General features: G+C 39.7%; 1 protein-coding gene across 5 annotated transcripts in view; it reads right to left on the reverse strand.

Annotated features, from left to right (window-relative positions):
- GAB1 (GRB2 associated binding protein 1) overlaps positions 1 to 25604 on the reverse strand; it is a 117941-nt gene that overhangs the window by 60624 nt on the left and 31713 nt on the right. Inside the window, exon 1 of one of the 5 annotated variants that reach the window (XM_087437576.1) lies at positions 523 to 573. The exons of the other annotated variants lie outside the window; for them this stretch is intronic. Coding sequence (XP_087293702.1) covers positions 523 to 558 — 36 coding nt within the window. The 5' untranslated portion in view covers positions 559 to 573. Of the gene's footprint in view, positions 1 to 522; positions 574 to 25604 lie in introns of those variants that run through there. 5 annotated transcript variants of the gene reach the window in all.

Raw genomic sequence — 25604 nt, forward strand, 5'->3', positions numbered from 1 at the left:
TTATACATCTAATTTAACATTTTGGAGTCTGTTCAAATTATTCACTGAAATGAGTAACAACGGAACAAAACAACGAAGAGGCAGCTGTTTCGTTTGTGTATCTGATTTGCAGCAAGTAGCGTATTTATAGTTAAACAGAGCAAAAGAGGCTGCTCAGGAAAGAATTGTTCCCACTCCCAAAGAAGCATACGTATTTTAAAAATTAGTGCAACACCATTATTAAAGATTTAAGTTTATACAAGCAACACTAACTTTTTTGTGTGCTAAGAAATTAAACTTATAGCATTAATCACAATTTGTAATCATATTTATTATGTGGTTTTGCTGGTTTATTTAGCATCTTCTCTCTCTAAGCACACTGTAAGCAATTTCAGGGCAGAAATTCTGAGTCTCTCCTGTCCACCAGGCTCCTAGCACATTACATGGAATAACAGGTGCTGAATAAAAGTATTTATATTAAAAAGTTCTATTAAATTCCTACCTGCAGGAGGTTAAAACATTAAACTATACAGAAGAACTTACAGGCAACACGATAATCCCCACCCAAGGCATCTTCATTCCCAGTTCCACTCTAAAGAGAAGCCTGTCCTGGTTTTGGCTTGTCTTGTTGGTTATCCCCTGCTGGTTATTCTTGGTTCACCCCTCCCCTGCCCTCATCCCCTCCCATACTCTGCCTTTCTCTGGGTTTGGGGAGGGCTGAGTGTATTTATTTCCCTATCTCCTGGCTTTAACTCCCGGTTTCCAGTAGTGGCTGCCTAATTCCTGACCACAGTGCCCCTAGGTGGTCGCTCCTCACTCCTCCATTGTTTCAGGGCTCAATGGTCTTGTGTACACTTATTATTTCCTCCTGTCCTTCCAGTCCTAAGGGTGTAGGGGCCCTCATGTAAACTCAGCCCACAGCACCGTAAGTAGTCCCTTCATTAAGGTCTGCATTTCTTACCAGGACACTAAACGAGACACCTCATATTTCCAAATACTATGCTTATGCGTGACTTATCACTTTTAGATATTATCTATTCAAGTCCAGCCTTGACAGTCAGCTCACTTTCTACCTGCCTCTCCCCTCCTTCCTCCCAAGGTAGTGACACCACCCATTCCAGTCCCTCAACCAGAGGGACTTCAAGCCACATACTTAAGCACTGTTTTAGTTTATCAGTCATAGAGGGTAACTTTCTTACAGTAATTAGTTTTCATCCTCTCCCTCCATCTTCCCTCATACCCTTCCACTGCCTAATTTTCATCTGCTATACATATATACTTTTACATTGTCAAAGTTGATAACATTTACGTCCTATAACCACCTCAATTTTCTATGGTCTTTTACTCTAAAGGTTGAGTCTAAGAGTTTAAAATCAATAAAGGGGATTTACACTATCATGATCATGGATGTGTTGTTCCCCATAGTCCCAAGTAGGGGCTAGGACTGCATTGGCTTCCCTGCTTGTCCAGTGTCAGTACCACTACCCCCATGTCACCCAACAGAGAATGCTCCTAGGGTCAAGGTCTAATGGATTTTGTTTTTCACCTCACCAATTACCCTTATCAGAGCTTCAACTTTTTCTAAGCCTCCCATTATAATTCCTATTTTATCATCCTCTCCCCTTTCCTAGGTCCATTCTGCTGGAATCCTCCCCCACCTCGCCCTTCTCCTTCACCAGGAATGGGTGCTGAGAGGCCTGGTTCTGGCTTTCATCCTGCGATTTCCTGTACTGCTGTCCCAGGGTGGGTCCACCAACCCCTGCAAGACACACCTTCCTCTTTCTTCTTTTACTCCTCATTTTGTTACATTCAAATCCTAAGAAAGAGTATATGGGAGGCATGCTTTAAAGGAGGCAGCATAGCATAGTGGTTAACAATGTTTTATAATTCACTTCTTTGAAAGAACACAGTTCAAAAAAATTGGTATTTATTATGTTACTCTCTTAGAATAAAGGGAACGTTAATATTTTAAAAGCCCTCTGAAACATTTTGGGGGGTTGAGAGTTGCAGCTAAAGGCCTTAACTGCCTGAGTCATGTGCATCTCACAACCTTATCGTTCACCATTTAAGTTACAATAATATTAATCAATGGATTAATATTGATTAACATGGATTTCATGTTCAATTTCCCTTTTATGTACTCAATTGTATATCTGTTAAACAGAATTCATTCAAAATTTAAACTATTCTTGAGCCAGCTCTGATGGCCTAGTGGTTAAAGTTTGGCACGCTTACTGATTCAGTGGCCCGGTTGCAGAATCACACCACCCATCTGTCAGTTGCCATGCTGTGGTGGTGGCTCACACAGAAGAACTAGAAGGACTTACAACTAGGATATACAACCATGCACCGGGGCTTTGGGGAGGCGGGGAAAAAAAAGAGGAAGATTGGCAACAGATGTTAGCTCAGGAGAATCTTTCGCTGCAAAAAAGAAAAAAAATTTAAACTATTCTTAGCACAGAAACATCTAAAATGACATCAACTGGCAACTAGATGCATCTGAGGAGGATACTTCAGTGCAAATAATGAGTAGCTATATTTAATGTATTCATTCATTCACTCATCCAAAAATATTTATTGAGCACCTACATATGCCACTGATCTAGCTGCTGGAGGAATAGTGGTTCAAGAAACAAACATTCATCTACTTTCAGTGAACTTATAGTGGAAGACAATGAAAACAAGTAAGCAAGTAAACAAGCAGGATTGATTTTAGAATTCTGTAATTGCTACGAAGGAAAATGCAAATTGATCTGAAAGTCTTAACCTTGCCTAAACAATCCAAAGGATGTGGGGAATTGTTATAACACTCTTATAAAATGTATTTTAGTACACTAAGCCACCGCTCTTCTTAACACAGTCGCACTGGGCAGTGACAATTATCAAGCTCTTAGGATCAGGTCCTGGGAGCAGCAGGCTTGAAAGCTCTGCCATCTTGGCGTCTGAGAGGTCTCCATCAGCTAATCAGATGAGGTAATCAATGTGCGGCTTCACTGTGTAATCTCCACGCAAGGCCATTACTTCAGTCCCTTGACATCATCAAATACCAGTCCTGGAACACTCATCTCTCTAGTCCAATATCCATAAACAGAATAAACAACTTGAGTAGAAGAGAAGGAAAAAGAGAGAATGAATTACATTTCATTAAAAAAATTTTTTTTAACATTTTCTACATTTTGTAAATAACTAAGCTTGTTCTTCCCCTACTTAAAAAAGCAAGTGAAGCAAATAAAGAGGTATTAGAAACGATGAAGAAACATATTTAGGAATCCAGCAAATATTTGATGATGATGATGATGATGATGATGATGATGAAGGCGAGTGGCTAAAGGTAATAAAATTACTTGGCCTAAAAAATAAATATACAAAAAAAAATATATATATACAAAATACGATGATTTTGTATATACGTGACAGGTTTTCTGAGGGAACACACCTTACATACAACGTATGTTCAGTAAACATTACTTGACTTGATGCTGAAAACTGATTTCTGCAATGGAAAATAATAAAACAAAAAGGAGACACCCTTTCCTTCAAATGGGAGCAATTAAATTGAACACACAGAATAACTGAGGTGGGCTCTCGAGGGAAGGAGGGAGGTTAACACTGGATATCCAGGAGAAACCTCCAGCCTCCCCTTTGATCTAAATCTTTCTCCTCTTCTGCTGACTACCTTTCTTATTCTTGTTTCCTCTCTTTTCTCTTTCTGATCATTATCCTCTCTTCTCTATCTCTCATTTCCACTTTATTTCTTCTTATGCGTTATCATAAGAACATCAAAGAATTTGCATTTGCTTTAAGTGTCACATCTAATGTCCTTTTCTTAAAAAGCAAGTCTCTTTATATTTCCTTTTATGCTCTCAAGCATTTTTTTACATTTGACTATGGGTCATCTTGACTTTTCTTTTTTCATTAAAGCAGGCACTATTAAAAAGAAAACGGGCCTTCATTCTTGACGCAGAAAACAGAAAATGGTATTCGATAATTTGGACATTCACCAGTTGAAAGCAAGGACTGGTTTAGAGGATCTCTAAAGCCTTTTTCCACCACAATAACAATAATCATTAACATTTATTGAGTACTCACTAAGTACCAGGCATTGTTCTAAGCACTTTATACATTAACATAGGCCTCACCACAATCCTATGAGGCAGGCACTATAATTATTCCCATTTATAGATGAGAAAACAAGTCACAGAGAGATTAATTTACCCAAGGTCATACTCGAGGTGGTAAGGCCAGGACTGCAACCAATGCAGCCTGGCCTCAGAGCCCGTGCCGTTAACTTAACATTACACTTAACATTACACTGTCTGTGACACGGGGCAGCAAACTTTTTTGTAAGCGGCCAGATGGTAAATATTTTAGGCCTTGCAGGCTACATATGGTATCTATCTCATATTCTTCTTCTTCTTTTTTTTTTAAACAATCTTTTAAAAATGTAAAGAAACTTCTTAGACACAATCAGGTCTACAGGCTGTAGTTTGCCAAACCCTGGACTATGATTTTGTTATTTAATATGAGCCAGTCCACTTTTTTTTCATTTAGACAAATTTAGACAGAAGCAAAGGCAAAAGATTCCAGACAGGGAGGCTTACAAACCGTAGTCCATGAACGCCCAGGAGCTATCAGTTGTGGGTTGCCAATAAAACAATGAAAGAAAAGAAAATGCAAACATCAAAATCAAAGAATCTAGGTGGTTTGTAGACGCTCCTAAGGACATAAAGTTTAGAGATATGAACCAGGTGCAAATTATCACTAATGGGAATTAATAAAAACCAAAAATCTAAGAGAGCGTCAACAACCTAGTATTTCACAAGTAGAAAACTCTGGATGTTCATCTTCCTTACCTTCTCTGTTGGACAGAACAACAATTGTAATCTGCTAAGTGAAATCCAATAACAGCATCTGCGTTTTAAAGAAATGCCTTCTTTTTCAAAGTCCCTCATAAACAGTAATTTATTGCTGCATTATCATCTTCAGTGTTAGAAACTCAGTAAGAGTAGTCATTAACTACTAGCTCAAGACTCCTGAGAATTTGGAAATCATAACAACATGAACTTCATCAATCATTGTTCCTTCAATGTTTTATGTCCTACTCACATAAAACATTCACATGTCACCACAACTTACCGCCCTCTTAAGATTTCAGAATTTTTGACATAAATTTTTGTAGGCTCCATATATTTTACCACAACTTAATTTTCTTATAGAAATCAAAATCTCTATGGCAACAATGCAGCAGTCATTTTTAATGAACTCAATCAGAAAGTGGGAATTTAAGCACTTTATCTTGGCTTTCAACTCTACAAAGTCGAATGGCTCAATCTACAAATCCCAATTCTCAGCAACTCACACCTTAGAGGTAAATAAACATTTAGATCAAGTTTGGTTCAGAAAACTTACTATTAATTACTTTTGCCATTTCAGTAGGGGAAAAACAAAAATTGAGAAACACTTCTACTTTACTGTCAACTTTGCACCACCTGTTTAAAATAACAGGAGCTATTTTCAGCAGCTAGGCAATGCTTACTTATAAAAACAAAAACAGACACCTTCTCTTTAAGATCACCCCGTTACCAAACATCTGAGCATTACTTGCATACTGAAGAGTCCAGTGCACATTACTTGTCAAGCCTAAAATTGTAGATTTTTTGAAACACTATAGAGCAACTCAGGATATCATTTCATTCCTTCTAACTGTTTCTTACAATTGCTAGATACACGAGAATAAAATAACTTGAGGAGGTAATTTTTATAAGCACTTAAAAATATCTGCTGTTACTAGATCTTTACCTCCAACTTGGTCATCCTTAAGAATTTGTGCATTTCTTCTGTTGAGAAAAGTTGCTTACTTAATAGTTAATTTTTACCTGAAGTACTTTCTTCTAAATGCAGAAACTTGTGTATTTCATCTTTGTTTCTTCTTTGGCGACAGTGACAAGTCATAGATAATCTCAATGAATATTTATATAATTTTCTCCTTTACAGAGTGCAAAGTATAGCTTTTAAAGAGAAAAATCAAGATGAATGTTTTCCCTGTATAATTCCCTTCTTCTGGCCTTCTTTTCTGTGCTTTGAAATAACAACCTTACTCCTAGAAAAAGTTTCTTTAGAAGCCAGTGTACTTTGTCCTTGCCAGGTCAGATAAGGGATTAAGTTTAATTTATAAAGCAGGCCTTTCTTGTTAGTGGCTGGCTGAGAAGAAGGAAGAGCATAGCTAATCAGTGTTCACTCATTTTATTGCATTCCCACTCCTTCGACTGCTTTTTATCTACCCTTTCTATTCTCCCTCGAGGTTTACCTGGATTTGTGGTTCAATACTTAAAGGACCCCCTGCCTCCAAAACAACTAACATCTTATGGGAGACACAAATTCTGTGCTGTAGCAGCTCTTTAATTCCTCTTCCCCCAGAACAAGGATATTTAAACCTTTACTTGAAATATTATTTTTTAATAAATAAATCATGGTTGCATTTATTAAGCACTGTGGTGCTCACCCGAATCTATTCTTCTATTCTTCCACAGTGAATGAGCTGTAACTGGGTACATGGCCATCCCAGCTAGAAATTACACTTCTCAGCCTCTTTGGCAGCCAGATGTGGCCAAGTGACTTAATTTTCCCCAACGGAAAGTGAGTGGCAGGGATGTGTACCTTTTCTGGGTCTGGGTCTAAAGACACTGGACATGATGCCTCCATACTCTTTCCCCTTCCATCAAGCTTGGACACAGAAGTGCCCATGACCTTGCTTTGACTATGAAGATGGACTCCATGATGTAGGGAGGGTGGAGTAACAAGGTAGAAGGAAACTGGGTCCCTGAATTTCTGCAAGGAGCATGACTGCCTTGCAAGCGTGGAATGCCCACTTTGTTAGATGAGCAATAAAGTTTTACCTCCTTGAATTCACTGTGTTTTGGGGTTTCTTTGTTCCAGCAGCATAGGCTTTATCACAGTTGTTACAAACACTATGTAGCACTGTTCTGCATGCTTTACATGAATTATCTCATTAATGAACCTCTGAGGAAAGTAGTTATTCTTCCCATTTTTCAGATGAAGAAACACAGACTTGGAGAGTTGAGTGATTTTTCCGAAGACAAAGACTAGCAAAGAGTAGAAAGGACAGTGCAATGCTCAATTGCAAATCTATATGATGCAAAGTTCAATCACCTAACTAACCACTACACTACAGTGTCCTTAAAAGGAAACTTACTAATCACTTTGCAAATTGCCTCACTCTAATTGAGATTTTTCTTCTGTGTTCTCTCTCATATACCTAGAGCAGAAATATTATGAGCTCAAAATTAAAGGATATAAATTACATTTGGCCTGTTCATAATGCCCTTAAACCGCTGGTTGTTGAAGTTCTAAATTTGTATAAAACCCCAAAACTTCAGAGGAATCAGACAGCAGGCCAAGTTGAAACAGCTTTCTGGTTGAAACGTTTTACTCTGTTTCCAAAATTCGGTTATGTTCCACACAAAGCCTAGATCTGTACCTCAATTCAGCACTGTAAGACACAGGATTAATTCAAAACAAACTCGTTTTGGCTGTGTTTAATACTGTTTATTATGAAAGGGCCCATGAAACACTTACACAACACTGGGGCTTTCCTTTCAGTAATATGAGGCCACACACCTTCACTCCTCTCAAACTTTTTAAACTAACACCAGGGAGAGCTGCCAGAGAAGGATGTATTGGAGGGGTTTAGCAGGGTGAAGGGAGAAAGGGGGTTGGAAAGACAAGCTTCTTTTGTCTTTACATTTCACCTCTTAAAAAATATTATTTTCCTTAAGAATACACTTAATCTTCCAGAAAGCTCTTATAATTAAGTGCCAGAATCCATTTATTTATTCATTCAACAAATACATACTGGACACTCACTGTTTGTTCGGTACTGTGCCAGACAGTGCACACAGAATAGTAAGTACAAGTAGAGTTAGAAGATGGAAGTAAGCAGGAAATTCCACAAAATGGTAATGCTTTTTATCCTAACTTAAGCTTGAGTAAAAATTCTAGGATAAATTGTCCTACTCTGTAATAATTGCAAAATGCACAGACGCAAGAAAAGAAAACCCCTCTCTTTCTGTTCTTACCTGTCAGATGTCCCTCGGTCAGAGGGGGCTGTAAGCACCATTTGTATTTCTGCTTCGGGCATCAGCTATTGAACCCACAGGGGGATGCCTTACCACTTTGTCTAGGTAGCATCTCTCTTTCTAATCCTTTCAGAAGGTCTGCATAAACATTTAAAATTCATCCTTATCCATCTGCTTCTCAACATTGTCACCAACCTTAACAGGTTTTAATTAACAGGAGATGAGTGAACAACATGAATTCTTTGCCAGCATAAGCAAGTATTTTGTTCTTTAGATTGGTTTCCTCATTCTACGCTTGGTTAAAAAGACAGAGTCTTTGAAGAAAAAGGAGCTGGCACTCTATAGGGTAGACCATTTTTACACAAATGAAAGCTCTTCTTACATTTGATTATGAACTGTAGAAAGATGAAGCTGTGAAAATACTACCTTCTGTGAATATAATGTGAGTGATTTTAGATGGATCTTCTATACAGTAAGGTATTCTCTGACAGCACCGTTTAAAAAATGCTCCAATCCTGCAGCAAGAGTAGACTCCATGGCTCTTCTGCAGGTGGCTCATCTCCCGCACTCAGGGGTTCTGCCCACATGCTCCTCCTTATGCCTTACAAAAGTGCCGTCTGATTTCTGGCTCAGCCTTGGCTTTTCAAGGAACTGTTTAAAACTTCCAAATATGAATGCATTCAAATACTGCTTCAGTTGTTAAGAAAACACCTTTAATATGTAGTGTTCTTTCACTAAAAACTAGCTAAAAATTGCTCTAGGTTTTTAAGCTCTTAAGGGGCACTCATTTTCAACACAATTATTAGAGCTCTATTTTCATTTGCACCTAAATTCCTCCAGGTAGTAAGTTCCATTTTCAGTGAGAAGCATTAATTTGCAGATGGCATTGTTTGTAGACAGCATCACTATACACTGACCAACAGCTCCTAGATGGAAGTGAAGACTGCACAGCTGTCTGTTCTGGACCCGGCCTCAGAGACCTCACAGTCTCTGCAAGACTAGAAATATACACAGAATAACTCCAGTACCACACAGAAAGTAGGGAATGCCACAGAGATATAAACAAAGCACTACAAACATTCAAGGAGGGAGAGCTTACTCTTAGGTTAAGAGAAGGGGCCCAGCTTGAAAGGAAAATATAAATGTGGGAGGTACCAAAAGGAAGTCAGCACCTCCACCTGCCCCGGCTCTGGAGGTGCCTACCGTGTGCTAGGGTCCTCAGGGTCCTAGGTCCCCAAAGCCTTTCCGCAGAGTGAGGCTAAGGAGACAACTGGAGCAAATACACGACTACGGCAAAGTGCAGAGTGGGCATGAGGTGTTTCTGCGAGGCTGGAGCCCAGGGTGCATGTAAGACTATGAAGGAAAACAGGACAGGAAATGGAGATTAGGGCCAAAGAGTGGGAAGACCTGGAGTGACAAACCACAGAGCTGGGCCTTTACCGCGTAGGTAATGGGACGCAGGGGAAGTTCTCTAAAGGGGAGGAACTTAAGAGCCACACTTATTGGAGGCTACTTTGGAGGGATGGGAGGAGGCTGAGGCTCTAGGCAGGGAGACCAGTGAGAAGGCAATGGGCAAAGAGCATGTGACCTATAGCAGTGGTGATGAGACTGTAGCAAGTGTCAAATGCAAGCCAGAGTAGTGGGAAAGGTACTTGAGTAATGATGTTCCACTTTAAAGGTGGAAGCTCTCTTCAGTAAGCAATGTTCTGTACCCTCTCCCTTCACCTCCACCAGGCTACTTCATGCCTGGCTCCTTAAATCTTTCCTTAAACATTGCTTCTTCAAGAGTCACTTGCCTACCACCTCGCTCCTCTATGGGTCACTAGTCTTCATAAGAACAAACTCCTAACTCAGAATTTCCAAGGCAGTGACTCACCCTGCTTACCAGGTCCCTTACTGTGGCAGAGACTACCCGTTGCTTCCCTAATACTCATTTCCCAGTTCCCATAGCAGAGGTCAGCAAACTTCTTCTGTAAAGCTCCAGATAGTACATAAGTTAGGCTTTGCAGGCAGTATGGTCTGTTGCAACCACTCAACTCTTCCACTGTAATGTGAAAGTAGCCACAGACAATCCATAAAGGAATGGACATGGCTGCATTCCAATACAATTTTATTTACAGTGACAGGTAACTGGCTGATTTGATGCTCAGATCATTGTTTGCTGACTCCTGTTCTATAGTAACAAAGCTTTCGCAGGGTGTCTGGCTTGCTAAAGATGACATTTTCCAGCCTCCTTTACAGCTAGCTATGGTCATGTGACTGTTCCGGCTAACAGGATGTGAGTGAAAATGATCTGTACAACTTCTAGATCATCCCCCTTTTCTTGGCTGAAAAGAGATCACGGTGAGTCATCTTTGACTATGAAGATGGGGGCAACACCCTCGGGATGGCAGAGAAACAAGATGGAAGGAATTTGTCTATTGAGGTACAATAGTAGTCCTGGACTAGTATGGACCATCTGGACTGTTCTGAGACAGAAAGAGAGGGAAAAAGCCACAAAAACTGTCTAATTTGTTAAGTCAGTGTTTTGGGGGGGCATCTTTTTATAAAGCTTTGCATTTTCAAGTTTAGCTCACTGCACGAGGCTGTATTCAGAAGGGGAAATGACTCTGTTGCAGGGCTACAGAATGATCAATCACAAACCCACACAGTCGTCAGATAACTCGGCTCAAATCTATCATCATCACGGGAACTAATATCTAGTGATGCACATGCACTTATAAAACCATGCACTTATAAAATACAAGCTCACTTATCTTGAGGCAATTATTATGATGATCATTTTTTACAGATGAGGTTCAGAGAGATTAAGATATATGCCCAAGGTCACACTGCTCCTAAGTAGTCATACATATATATAAATTCAGGGACACATAACTGTTAAGCATGTTCTTTTCCCCAAATCAGCTCCCTCGTGTCAAGGACAAGCCACAGTAGTCAATTGGAGGGTGATATTTAGAGATGGTTCTGTGACTCCAGGTTTCAATTTTCAAAGTGAAAAGCGACACTAAGATCCACTGATTGACAGCTCCATTTGGTTTAATTACTACTCCCCTCTAAAAGCCAAGTAAACCAAAATGACACAAGGTTAAATGACTTACCCAGATTCCTTTGAAAGACTGTGAGAATGCCAGAACGTGGATTTCATGAGACAGCCACAGGAGCTGCCAACTCGGCCCCAGCTTTGCTACCACCTCCTCCTCCACTGCCCATTAGAAGTTTACTGCCTGGACACCTGCTACAACAGGCTGAACAAAGCCTGCAAAGTAGTTTCAAAATATGCCAGCAGAGAGGAAGAGCTTCTTTTCTCTCCAGGAAAGGGTGAGCAACGCCACTAACATTTGCTGTTGACCCTAGGCTGTCAGGTGTAGCATCTGTCTCTGCGGGGGGCTTGGCACCCATCACGGGGACCATCTGGCTCCATTTCCCTGACCGCATGCCCTTTCCTGCCCTGCACAGCCTGGAGGATCAAGGAAAGTCGAGTTCACCCCGAAATCACAGCACAGACAACAGCACCAACTGATCATGGTAGACGAACCCAAAATTCAGTTGCAAAAAATTTTAACCTTACTTCAAATTTAAAGGGAAGAACTATTTCAAAATTAGTTTGATTTTTTTTAATAGGATAAGTTGATTTTTGAGAACTTTGTTTTATCAGCTATGAATGGCTAATTAAAAATTAATTATTATAATTAGTTGTTACTATACTAAGGATTATATAAAGAAAATGTTTTATTACAGAAATGTAGCAAAGAATAAATAAGTCTATCTTGAGTAAAGCACAAAATTAACACGTTCTCAATCACTTTTTTAAACCAATTATTTTTTAAATTAGAAAGGAAGACCCCACCCCCAAAATGGGCTTTTTTATTTGGCACATCTTTAAGTATTTCCAGAGCCAAACTATAATGGATGCCAAACCATGCAGCCATTTAAACTCATATTTTCAAAGAATATTTTGGGATGTGGAAAATGTTCCCACATGTTAAAAAAAAAGGCAGGTTTCAAAAGGTTTATAGAAATTCCTACAAAAGAATAACCAAGTATCTATACAAATATGCATAGGAAATTAGTCTGGAAGTAAATACCTCAACATTTTAACAGCAATTTTTCTCTGAGTTGGTAAAATTACAAGTGATTTTTATTTTCTTCTCAGCATTTTCAAAATCTTCTATAACATATCATAAAAGTATATATTTTTAAAAGAACTAGACTATCTAAAGAACATCATGACACTAAAGGCACACTCTCCTTTCATTATGTTCTGTAAGAGGTGCAGAATGCAGTTTGGGGAATAGTGCAAGCTATTTTAGGTCCAAATCATATATAAAAATCTCAGAAACTCACATATTAAATGGCACACCAAGTCTAATGTTCTGACAGTGCACTTTTCAGAAAGATCAGAGCGGTACCACAGCACATGGAGATGCAGAGCCACTGGGGAGAGGGTACAGACTCATTACAACACACAGCTATTATCCACATTTTATCTCCACTAAGTTGACATTAAAAAGGGAACAGGGAGTATGTATGGCAATCAAACATCTGTGACATATCATTGTGGAAGAAGAATATTTCCACGAATTCTACTTCACAATTACTGCTTTCAAACTGAGAAAACAGCAGAAAACAACCGTTAAACTGAAAAGAAATACGTGCATGTCACAATTTAGTAGTAGCTAAAATCAACTAGAAATCAATTTCTATTTCACAATGGGAATTACTAAAAACCATAGAAAATCCCCACAATTAGGGAACAGAAGTCAGAATAAAGTCTAAAACTGGAGAACGTCTCTCCCATCCCAGTCACAAGGTACAACGAGGTCCGAGGCCACATATTTATTTTCAGATACTGAAAAAAAAAAATCTTAATGGCTCAAGTTAACAAATCATGGCCCCAAGTTTCACACTAAATGGTCACATGATTTCCAAGGGCTGTTTCTCAGACAAACTGTCTTCTTTTATAAAGCCCATAGACTATCAAAAAGGCCTAAACTAACCAAGCTCCTGTACTTTCTAAATGATGGAACCTCCTAACAGAGGAAAACAGGACTTTGAAAGAAATATTTCAGGAAAAGGTGAAGTTAGGGAGTTTCAGGAAAATGTCTGATAAAATTCCATTGCTTTTCCAAAATAACAGAAACATAGTTTCCCAAGCCCCAAATACAAAAGCAGAGCAGAAAATAAAAGTGTGTTCTCAAATTACACCATTCCTGAGGGAAACATACTTTCACTTGCTATTTCATGAATATTTTCCCCACAGGGTTATTTTATTTACAGATAAAAAAACACAGTATAGACTGAATAATCCCCAAATGTCATATCTATCTATCTTCTACACAAATACACAGCTTTATGCAGAAATTTTACCTGCTTTAAATAAATACTCAGTTAACTGAAGAGAAGATTTTCAACAATGAAACAATGGAGAAAGACACATTACAAAACAGCATTAGTCTGTCTAACCAGAGAACAAGCAAAATAGCCCAAAGAGATAAAGGTTGTAGGATAAGAGAGAAAAACATTAGTAAGATACTAAATGAGATTCTGATCTATCAGCAGCAATGTGATGAAGACAGCAAACACACCTTTCACGCAGGCTGCCTAAAAGGACAGCTTCCCCGTACCTCTGACTGCCATCATCCTGTTCATGACCAGAGTCTAGGAAAGTAATATATGCCCAGAGAACGCTGGCCTGGCCTGCACCCAAGTCAGTGACTTCAACTGCTCCACATCAATAACAAAAGCTGTACAGAGTGGACATGCAGGGGGAGAGGAGAGATGACTGGTGCAGACTTCTAAGAGCAAATCTATCTCCTGTTAAAGAAACTGGCCAAGTACTGTTCAGAAACAACAGCCTCCTCAATGGAAAAGATCAGCTCTCTTTAGAAAGCCTGTAGTCATTCCTTGCGATGTTTTTAAAGTTTGCATTAAACTCTGACAACAAAAGATTTTCATTGTAATAGAGTGTAGTAAACACAGAGACTTATGTGCCAGGGACTGTTCTGAGCTCTTTACAAACTAACCCACGGGATCTCCAACAACCCAATGACGTAAGTGCTATTTGCTTCAGTTTACAAATCAGGAAACTGAGGCACTGAACAGATAAATGCCTTTTCCAAGATCACAGAGCTAGTACAGTTGAAGCAAGGCTCTCTAGCTCTGGAGGCCAAGGGCTTAACCATGACACCAGGCTACCTCTACCGCATCCTGCGAGTGCTAGTGCATACAGCCCTGCTTGCCTAAGCCTCAGGGAGGCCTCAGAAACTCCTGCTCCCAGAGCTGCAATTTTGTTGCCTCTTTCTTGTTGCTCCCTGGATTGGGGGCAAAGCGCAGAGAGCTACTTTCATTAAGCGCCTACTTTATGTCACCCCCTTCTGAAAAGATAAATGCTCTCATCTATCATGTCATATCAGCATTATTATTATTATTCCCATTTTACAGATGAAAAACTGAGATTCTGAGGGGTTAGGTACCTTGGTTAACACTAGTGAGAGGTAATGCTGGCATTTGAACTGACATTTGCAAGTGTCCCTATTCCTGCTACTACAGAAAGTATCCTACCTCCCCAGCCACAGGTTCATCCCCTAAATGGGCAACTCATCCAAAAGCCAGAGATGATCTCCCATATTTGAGCTACTCATTTCACCAATGAATGCTGCCTTAACAATTCAGAGGAACATGGAGAGTAAGGGAAGAAAGGTCGGTAAAATTCCAATGCAACAGCAAAAAACCCTCTCAAACTATAGAAAATTCCCAGTTAGGTAACAGAAAGCATATTTGGTGTTCACATGCTCAGTACTGCTGCGGAGAACTATGAATTGTAAATATAACCAACTGTGTATATCTGGTGCACATAAACTAAGCTTCTGCAAATCACATTACATTTTAAACGCACCAGACGAACTCACTATTGAAAAGAATTCTGTGGCCAATCCCTTTGCAAAGTCAAAACCTCTCATAATAATCAGCCTCTAATTTACGTTCTAAGTCTGAATATTCAAAAGCAGGTACATTCTATTTTACCAACCTAGTGAAGTATATAATAATCCAAATTACTTTACATAGGTTTGGGATCTAGTTCTGCCTTAAAATTGAAGAAATTGGACCATTATATGTTTCCAGACTCTTTCTAGCCTGTGGTTCAATAAATTGCTAAGTTGCCTATCACATCAGCATATAAATTAATTAGCATCTACATGCTGGCTAAGAACTTCTTGAAATAAAAAGAATAATAGGGATCAAAAGCCTGATGATTAAAATAAAAAAGTATCATGAGACTATGACTCACAAAATATACAGATATAAGGGCTTCAGAACTCAATCTCCTCATTTTATGGATAAGAAAATTAAGGCCCAAAAACTAAATGTTCTAGGTCTTAACTAGAATCAGTGGAAGAAACAAAACTAGAACCCAGTGCACTAATATCTAATTCAACAGGTGCTACATGGCCCAGAATTTGCTCCCTCTGACGATGTAAGATAATACAGTACCAAAAGCTCTACAAGAAGAGGATCTGTGTCATATTTCTTGTTTCTACAGCTTCCACAAATTGCCTTCCTTAATAAATATTACTAATTCTCTCTGTGGTGGGAGGAGGGAATCACAAGTGGTGTAGTAGGCGATCCCTACTTCATTTGTAGACGGTTAGGCAGATCCTAGGGTCTCAGCACACAGCTGGGCAAAGTCAATGCCAACTTACACAGAGAACCTTACACAGAGAACAGAGAGGGTAGCGAGGCCCAGAGATCCGAACCCTCGAACAGCACAAAGCGGAGCAGCAAACTTAATCACTACGCCACCGGGGAGGCCCCCCAGACGTATAGTGTCTTAAGGACATCCTATAAGAGGACTCAGGATTGGAAGGCACCTGTAAATCAGTTAACCTGTTCAGCTTAAGATTCTTCCACTCCAAAATGAGTAAATTATACTTTCCGATCTCTAAGGCCTCTTCCAACATGACATGTTATTATTCTGTTTAGTCCTTAAATTTATAACTTTGACACAAAAAATAATACTTTAATAAGCCTCCTTCGATTTGCCTCTTTGTTTGGTGGGTTATTGTGAATCTTACATGTATATAAGCAGCCCTCACCCCCCATCTGCCCCAATGAATGAGGAAAGCTTTGCTCTGTGATGGCCATTGAGCCATTCCAGTGGGAGATTAGGCTCATTGCACTTCTAGTTTTACTCCTGGCATCAGGGCCCGAGGCTAGGCCTGTCACATCAAAAATACTGTTGCAAGGCCGTGGTCCCTCCAGACAGGCTGCCTCTGCTTGGTGTCTGGTGAGACCTTGAGGAGAAGAGGGCCCCTCGTCAGGGCCGGTCAACTGCAGGGTCTGTGACAGTGTGAAGCTGGTCTGAGGCCAGAAGCACAGGTCAGAGAGAGGCCAGGGCCACTGGGAGGCCAGCCTGGAGTATGAGCCCTGGTGTGTAACCTGAAACCTGAGAAGGTGATTAAGAAAGAGATACTCAGACAAGCAAAGAACAGAAGAGATTTGGAGACTAGAAAAATGAGAGCGTGAGATAGAGAGAGATTATTCTGGAAATTCCAACCCCTGTCTCAAAAAAGCAAATACTACAGTCTTCCAAATGAGTCAAAATAACATGCATTTACTGTGGCTTGTGAGCGAACTGTTGTTAAGCATAAAGAGTTTTGCTACTAACGCATGTGTGAAAAGAAAGGCCAAGTCATAGGATTTTCATAATTACGGAAAGAACCAGAACTTGTACACTGTATATTTGTTTAGAACTTTACAGAGTACAAATCACCTTCACGTGCACTTTCTCTCTGATCCTCACAACTACTTCACGACATTTGAAGAAACTGAGGCTTGAGAGGTTGATTTAATTGGTCAAGAAGCACAAACTGCTAGTAGCACACCTTAAGGTCCGCCTGGGGCTCTTCCCCCATACCACCAAGTCTCTTTAAAACTTCTTTCCCTCCAAACCCACCTTTTAAAAGAAATAAAATTTATTCCTTATTTACTTTTTTGAGTTTTCAATTTTATTTAACTTTTAGCATTGAAACAGGTTGCAAATTGAATATCATTAAACAGTGTTTTGATAAGCTACCCATCATTGTCCCTTGTACTATAAAACATGTTAGTATGTGATGGGTTAAATAAGCTTTGAGGGCCAGTCTGGAAAGTTTACCACCACATATACTATACTATTGTTTCCATGGGAAGCTCTGTTCCAAGTTCCAATCAACTGACTTAAAAGAGATCTTTTGGAACACATGAACATGCCCTAAAAATAAACACTACTGCAAACTTCAGGAATTTCTTGGATTTCACTCTTCTTTTTCATTTCATTTAAATATATACAGACATACACAGAGCCTGTTTTCACTGAGCAGCACGTACAGTACGAAACGCTAAGCATTTCAGTATAACAGAAGAAATTTCATAAAACTCCCACATGTTATGTTTGTGGATTACATAAAGAAGTGGGAAAGTCCCCTTCTGCCCCAAAACTGCGCCAAGACATCTGACATGCTCATGTCTGCCAGGACTCTACAGTTATTCAAATCAGAATGCACTTTTGAGATAAATCAGCATAATACTGTAATGATCCAAAAAGTTCAGATAGGACTTCTTCCCAGAATAATTAACTTTTTGAGGTCCTCCAAAAGATTTGTTCTGAGAAAAATGTCTCCCTGCCAAGGGATTTCAAATACTAAAAGCTGAGTTGCAGGTTTTCAGCTATGAATTTTCAACAAATCAGCAACATACATGGTTCAAAGTCTTTTCATCGAGAATCAAGGTGCCAGGTTTAAGAAGATTTAAAAAAAATTCCAGCTTATAGAAAGAGATAAATCAGAGTATGGTTGTGATCCCTGCAGCTATGAAAGGAAACAGGTGACTGGAACATTAGGATAAATTCAATTAATAAGTTCCCCTGGTGCCTTCTGATTTATTAAAAATGGATTTATCCACAATTTTTCAGAAACATTCCTGTCGTGTAAGCTCAGATGTGACTGTATTATACTTAAACCAAACCAAACAAAAACAAGAAAGAACAGATGGAATCTAAATCTGACACTCCCAACCAAAAGTTCCGACAAAAATCTGTCAGTTGGATTTTACCCTACCTCAGTACTGGGTGGACTGGTGGCTCAGTATCCTCCCATCTTCCCTATGTCCTCATTCAGGACAGTCCTTCCAGCAGACTCTCGAAAGAGAGAGACTGAGAATGATAGGGATCAAAACAAAAGGCAGCTTACGCGCATGAGAAACTCTGAATTGCCTAATTTCAGTCCCAAAGCGTCTCAGTCTGCCGATCCTCTATAATTTTTGATCAAGTACAACATAAACCTGTTTAAAGCTGTTTGTAATCAAAAGGTACAAAATGTGAGAACCAAATTCTCTTGGTTATTGAGATGAGTCTTCTAAGAACCACAAGCAGCTAATAATTAATTTGGTGTTCTTACCTTTATGTGAGAATTCTTAGTAAGATACAAAATGCCCTTATAAAACATAACTAACCTACACTAGAAACCTCTCATCAGGGAGACTATCATCTCGACTATCCAGATATAAAAAGCAAGTCATTTTCTGAAAAAGGCAAATTACTATTATTTTAAATACTCTTTGCTTTTTTTTAGATACATGCACTTAAAATAGTCTAATGTGAAGCCCTACAGCCCCACAGGGCTGTGCCAGAAAACCAGCCACATTCTAGTGAGTTGGCTCTGTTCTTTTTAATCTGAAAAATGTTCAATGTACAACGTAAATTCTTTTTTAGTGGTGCTAGCCTTCCATTTTTCTGTGACAGGAATCCTTATCCCCCCCTTATCTATTTCTATAAGCTTATGTTTTCTTATTTTGAGTTACCTGAAAGGAGACCCAATTTCATGATCTATAAACAAACTTAAATAAGCCTATAGTCTAAAATCAGTATTACTCCAAATACCTGTATTTTTTCTTCATTATGTTCACTAATTCCCCTGAGTCACAGTTTCTTCAGGCATCAAACAGGGGTGTGTGATGGAGTGGGGGTTCCAGGAGGTGACGAGCACCTGGATGCTACATGATTTCTAAGTTCCCTTCCAACTCCAAATTTCTATTCTTTGCTGGTTTCTCTGGTCCACGTTTATCCCAGACAGGAGCTCCTGTAGAGCAGTGGTTCTCAACTTTCTCAACAGTGAGGGGTTGCGGGGTCGGAGTATTTTGCTCCCCACATATTTGGCAATGTCTGGAGCGATTTTTGGTTGCCACAGCTGGGGTGGAGTGTGCTACTGGCATCTGGTGAGTAGAGACCAAAGATGCTGCTAACTACAACATGCTACAATGCACAGGCAACCCCCTACAACAAAGAATCATCCAGGTCGAGATGTCAATAGCGGTGAGGTTGAGAAGTCTTGCTGCAGAGTAACAAACTTGGGAAACTAAACGATTTGTCCTATTCAGAAAATTGTGGAGGTCATTTCCTAAAATATTTTCATATTCCTAGACAGGCAGCGGAAGCGCTTCAATTCCTAAAAGGAAGCAGAAAGCAACACGGCTCGTCCACAGCTCCGTTTCTTCCCCATCTCCCTCTTTGTCTCATCCACACCTACTGAATGATCAATACTGGGAGGCAAGATGAATAAGCCAGGGTCCCTGCCTTCCAGGCGCTCCCATCTAGTGAAAGAGACAGGAAAATGGACAGAGTGGTCACTGCTTGGATACAGCAAGATGGAACGTGGCTTACAACAGCTCACAGGTTCTTTAAAAGATCCATTAGGTATCAAAACCTCATTTAATCAGCAGATACTACTAAGAAGCCATCACTGACCAGTTTTTAAATTCAGATCAATTCAGCCAGAAAAGTTCAGTTACATTAAGAAAATGTGTTTTCAATCTACGAAATGAAGAAAGGTCTTCCTCAGCCATGAGTATCATTTCTATTTCTGCATGGATTACACTATGTTCTCATGTTCACCACCCAAATACTAATTACAACCCATCAACACACACATGTGCCTAATCATCCCTTTCGCACTCCTCCCTCCTCCCTTCCCCTCTGGTAACCACCAATCCAATCTCTGTCTCTATGTGTTTGTTTGTTGCTGTTATTATCTACTACTTAATGAGTGAGATCATATGATATTTGACCTTCTCTCTCTGACTTATTTCACTTTGCATAATACCCTCAATGTCTATCTATGTTGTCACAATGGCTAGATTTCATCGTTTCTTATGGCTGAGTAGTATTCCATTGTGTATCCTTCTAAGGGAGTATGTAATTACGTCCCTTCAAGAAGATTAACAGTATTCCAAGGATCACTGGGTTTTCTGGTCCTACAAATCATTCTGGATTCTTTTTGTAGAGAAAGGTGAGTAAGAAAGGCCCAAGAGGTGAGAGCCATGACTGCACAGTGGGAACCACTCACTTTCTAGGATACTCTGGGGCATATCCAAGGGAACCATATAATTTTTCTTCCAAATCAAGACACTTGAGAATGAGTTATGCCAGGACAATGGTATAAACCAAGACAAGTGTTCACTGAAGCCATGACTGCTATGTCAGCACTTCTGAAGCAACCTCAGGTGGGCAACGATGCTCACGTAAACCTTGTAACAGCCACAGGTACTAAACATTAGTATGACTACTACTTTTTTAATCAACTAAAAATCGGTTATAGTCAAAAGGAAAGAATTTGACACTCAGCATAAAATCAACACAGAAAATATTCAAGCAAATGCCAAATCCGGAAAACCTGAACATACTCTGTTTATGAATCTAAAGTATACAATTCCCACAATAGTGTGCACCAGATGGGATTTAGCCTTTTCTCTGCACCACATGAAAAGCAAGAAAAATTGTTAAACAGTCTCTTATTTTTAAACTTAGTTAGTAGACTCCAGTCAGTGCAAGCACATTTCTGATACGTGCAGTCAATGCAAACCCTCAGCAAGAAGTCACCTGACTTTACAGGTTTAGCATGTTTAACTGCATTCTAGTCCATGGACACTTCTGTACTAGACAAGAGATGGACAGCTTCAGTAACTCTCTCCTTTAAAGTCACACTGCCACAAGGTGTATCAATTTGTGGGCATTTGAGTGGAGTAAAGATGTTACACATTTAACCTAGAAAATCCTAGAAAACAGCATAGCAAACTCTTTGGAAACAAAAATATTCCCAGGAAGGATAAGGTCAATAGAATCAAGCATCCCACAATGATATGTCAGTCAACGACAGATGGCATATACGATGGTGGTCCTAAAAGATGAGTACCATTTGGCCTAGGTGTGCAGTAGGCTATACCATCTAGGTTTGTGTAAGTACATTCTGTGAGGTTCACACAACGATGAAAACGCCTAACGATTCATTTGTCAGAATATATCCAGGTCGTTAAGCAACACATGACTGTACTATCTTTTTTCTACCCACAAATAAGGAGGCTTCTAAAGAAGACACTGTAGTCTTACAGGGAGCTTGCAAATTAAAAACCAAACCAAAAACATGTAGTAATGCTTTGGGCACATACCTAATACTGAATATAAGAGTTCACTCCCTACGAGCGCCTCAGTAAGGCTAGAGAGACCCCAGAAAGAGCTCAGGGACAGCCAGCAGCAGCAACTGTGGCAACAAATCCATTCTCTCCCTTTCTTTTAAGCTTTATCAGAGGCAAGATAAAAATCCTGGGTAAGATGATACACACTTCACAAAAGTCCGAAGGCCGAATTATTTAACTTCTATTTTACCTCAATGTTCTAGATTTGATCAAGGAAGGGACTTTGGAAATGGTGGCCCATCCTGAAAAGAGGGAACAAAGGCCACTTTTAAATCTTAGCCTCATCTCATTCTCAGGAACCAAGGGAGTCTCTACTGGCAAGCTATCTAGAGATGAAGGAAGAGGTTCCAGAAAAGAAGGAAAGCATACATACAAAAAGGGTAAACCATAGACAGGTAAGTCTGGTTCAAGTCAAATAAAATTCTCCCTTGGGTTTTTAAGTAGATAGATTAGAAAGACTTGGGAGCAGGAGGAGCAATGGCTTATTTTATTTCCAATGTTATGTCAAATTATCCTAATGTGGTTTTTTTTTTTTTTTTAAGATTTTATTTATTTACTTTTCCCCCCAAAGCCCCAGTAGATAGTTGTGTGTCATAGCTGCACATCCTTCTAGTTGCTGTATGTGGGACGCGGCCTCAGCATGGCCGGAGAAGCAGCGCGTCGGTGCGAGCCCGGGATCCGAACCCGGGTCGCCAGCAGTGGAGCGCGCGCACCCAACCACCAAGCCACGGGGCCGGCCCCTAATGTGGTTTTTGATAAGCCTAGTATCAGAGAGAAATGCCATAAACAGAATATATCTTCATTTCTTGAAAATGTCTGGATAAAATGAAGAAATGTGAGATGGATGACACAGTTAAGAGTGTTCAGTTTTTTGAAATGCCTTATACTTAGAAATACTCCTAAAAGAGTATTACTTATCAAACAGCTGTAACCTGAAAGAATGGGCTGGTGTCATTATTCTTTTTTAATTGAACAATTAAATTAATCGCATAGATGAAGTTTGAAATATGCTTATTAATACAGTAGATGACACTAAGTTAGATGACAGACAATATTCAAAAGAATCTTAGTGCAGAATACTGCATGGACAGCAATGAGACGACATTTTAATAGAGACAGATATTGAGTCTCATATTTAGATAAACATAAACTGTACAAACAGAAATGCTGGAGACCTAGCTTACCAGTACTTTAATAGTGAGAGTCAGAAGAAACACAGCTGTTTAAAAAAAATAGGAAATTCAATCCTCAGCTGCATTACTAAAATTAAATAATCAGATCAAGGGAAGAAACAGTCTACCAGGCATTACTCAAGTTGAAACCACATCTAGAGAACCGAGTTAAATTCTAGGGGCAGCATTTTAAGAGGAAATTAATGATCTGGAGAAAGACAAGACAGTTAAGAGTACAGAAATCATACCATCTGAGAAACTGTTGACAAAACTGGGAAGGTTTGTCCTAAAGAACTCTCTATGGGGATAGGATGGCTTCCCATCCTATTTAAACTATTTAAAAAGCTATAATGGGGACATCCCCTGAACTAGTTCCAGTTTGTCAACATCCCTCTAGAATACAAATGCAATATTCCAGGTCCAGCTGGACAATAAGAAAGCAGAGGAAACACGACCTCTCTAGTGCCGGGCATTCTATTTACACAGCCCAAGATGGAATTAGGCTTTTTGGCAACTGCATTACACAGATGACTCATAATGAATTTAGACCCAACTTAAACCACAGTTTTCTCTTGCGAACCATGGTTAACAGCTGACAGTCTCAGCAGTTATCACCACTGGTCATCACATTACATATTTGTTTGTTCAATGTCTGTCTCTACTCACTAGAGTATAAGCTTCATGAATGCAGGAGTTTTGTCTTGTTCACAGCTGAATATCCAGCAACTAGAACATGTCCTGGCCCACAGTGGACATTCATTAACTGCATGCTGAATAAATGAATGACTGTTAAACAACAACAACAAAAAGGCTATAATGGGGACAAAAGACAAAGGGCAAGAGAGTAGACTTGTTGTGTGTGGCTCCAAAAGAGAGAACTAGCAAGCATTCTAAGTACAGGAAGGCAGATTTCAACTCAAGAAAAACCTTCCTAATAATTAGAGCTGTTCAACACAGAACAAGCTGCTTCTTGAAGTACCATTTTGTTCTCCATAACTGAAAATATTAAACTAAATGTTGGATGAATAGAAGTCTGTATTGTCTGGATGCTTGAAACGGGTAACCTCAAGTATTTCTGAGACTCAATGATTCTTCATAGAAAAGAGTTCTGTAGTATCAGTGGGGATGATAGGAATGTCCCCTTCAATACAGGAATCTCTTTTACAACATCTGTGCAGAGCAGTTTCCATCTACCCCTCCAGATCCACTCTCCACCTAGTTCTATCCTGCTCTGAGCCTGGGCAGGCTGAACTGTTAAGGGCTGAACCAATCCTTGTTCTCTGACGTTTGGTTACGTTTGCCCAATGGGGATAAGAGGGAGAGGAGCCTGAGGTCAGGGGCCTGATTCCCTGGCCGCATCCCTATCTGTTCTCAATGGACAGCCATGTCCCTTGACTGGAGACCTCAGCTCCTGCAAGGCAGCCATTTCTACACAGCCATCTCTCCTGGGGTTTGGTAACGTTTCCTCCTCTCTCCTCCTCAGGTGTAGGTACTGGCCCTTGCCCAGCCCTCTTGCTTGTTCTTGCATTCTTACTATACTCTATATTTTGGTAAGTAGTCTTTTTATTAAAAGTTCCTCACATTATACAACTTGAGTGTGCCGCCTGCTTCCCACCAGGCCCCTGATCAACGCCCCAGCTAAGTAGGTACTCATCCAGTTTCTGTTCAAACACTTACAGAGATGGGGAGGGAACACACTACGTTTTGGAGAGCTCCGTTGCACAGCTCTAATGGTTAGATGTGTCTCCTTTATAAAATTCAGCCAACTCTACAATTCTTATCCCTAGCTTTAGCGCTACTATGATAATAACCCTTGGCCTTTCACTTATTTGAAGCCAGTTTTGAAAACCAGCCACGACAGTGGGAAGACACGCAGCCTGCACGGTTGACAGTTAGTCTTGTGTCTCAGCACAACGGCCTGAGCAGCTTGATTTCCTGTGCATTCCGTAACAGCAGTTTCCCGGTTTAGCAAGCATTTTGGCTTCACATCCAATCATTCCTTCAGAAACAGGAAGCAATGTCGGGTTATCATGCAACAATATCAGATTTTGGACACCAGCGGCAGTTATCAGGAAATCATGTATATATTATGTTCTTTCTTCAGCTAGGACTTTGTGAAAGAGCAAATCCACCCAACTTTTCTTTTTCATCTTTTATCATTAAGGCTGACCTTTCGTGGGAATTACTAGAGCAGATGGACATTTTCACCCTGCATTGATTTTTATCTTATAAAGAATCTATCAGGTGGGAAAATATTGTCTTTTCTCATCGCCAACAGAGTGGTATAAAATGAATGAAAATGTTTGGTAAGGGTCGGTATTGCTCTATATGGCCTAGTGTCATAGCAAGCATTCAGCAAACAAAAGAGTAGGTGAGAAAAGTACACAAAAAACCAGATGAATTTAGACAAGGGAAAATAAAGACAACTTTGTAACTTATTATTACATAGAGAGAACAAAATCTTGAAAATTGCACAAAATATGAAGCAAAACCTCCAGAGTAATCTACTGCCAAGAACAACTACTCATGTATTATAATTAAAATATTTTCAATGGTTTATCTATTTATAGAAATTTGGCATATAGAAATTAGAGGGGTGGGAATGGAGAAGATAAAAATGAAATCCACTAAACTTTTATGTTATAATTCCTACTGCAACAAGTTTTCAAACTGTTTGAATATCTAAGTTTTAGACAATCATAAAATGATGGAGTAGCATCATCTACTCCAAAAACAACACAGTCCTATTTTTGGGACAACTGTTATGGGAAAAACAGAACCCCAAGTGCTTCCCTCTTCCAACACTGGGCTGCTGTCCTGCCCAGGGCTCTGTTTGTCTGATCTTTGATCA

This window comes from Ceratotherium simum, chromosome 12 (genome assembly GCF_057802395.1).
Source record: "Ceratotherium simum simum isolate JZ-2026a chromosome 12, ASM5780239v1, whole genome shotgun sequence".
Lineage (NCBI taxonomy): Eukaryota > Metazoa > Chordata > Mammalia > Perissodactyla > Rhinocerotidae > Ceratotherium > Ceratotherium simum.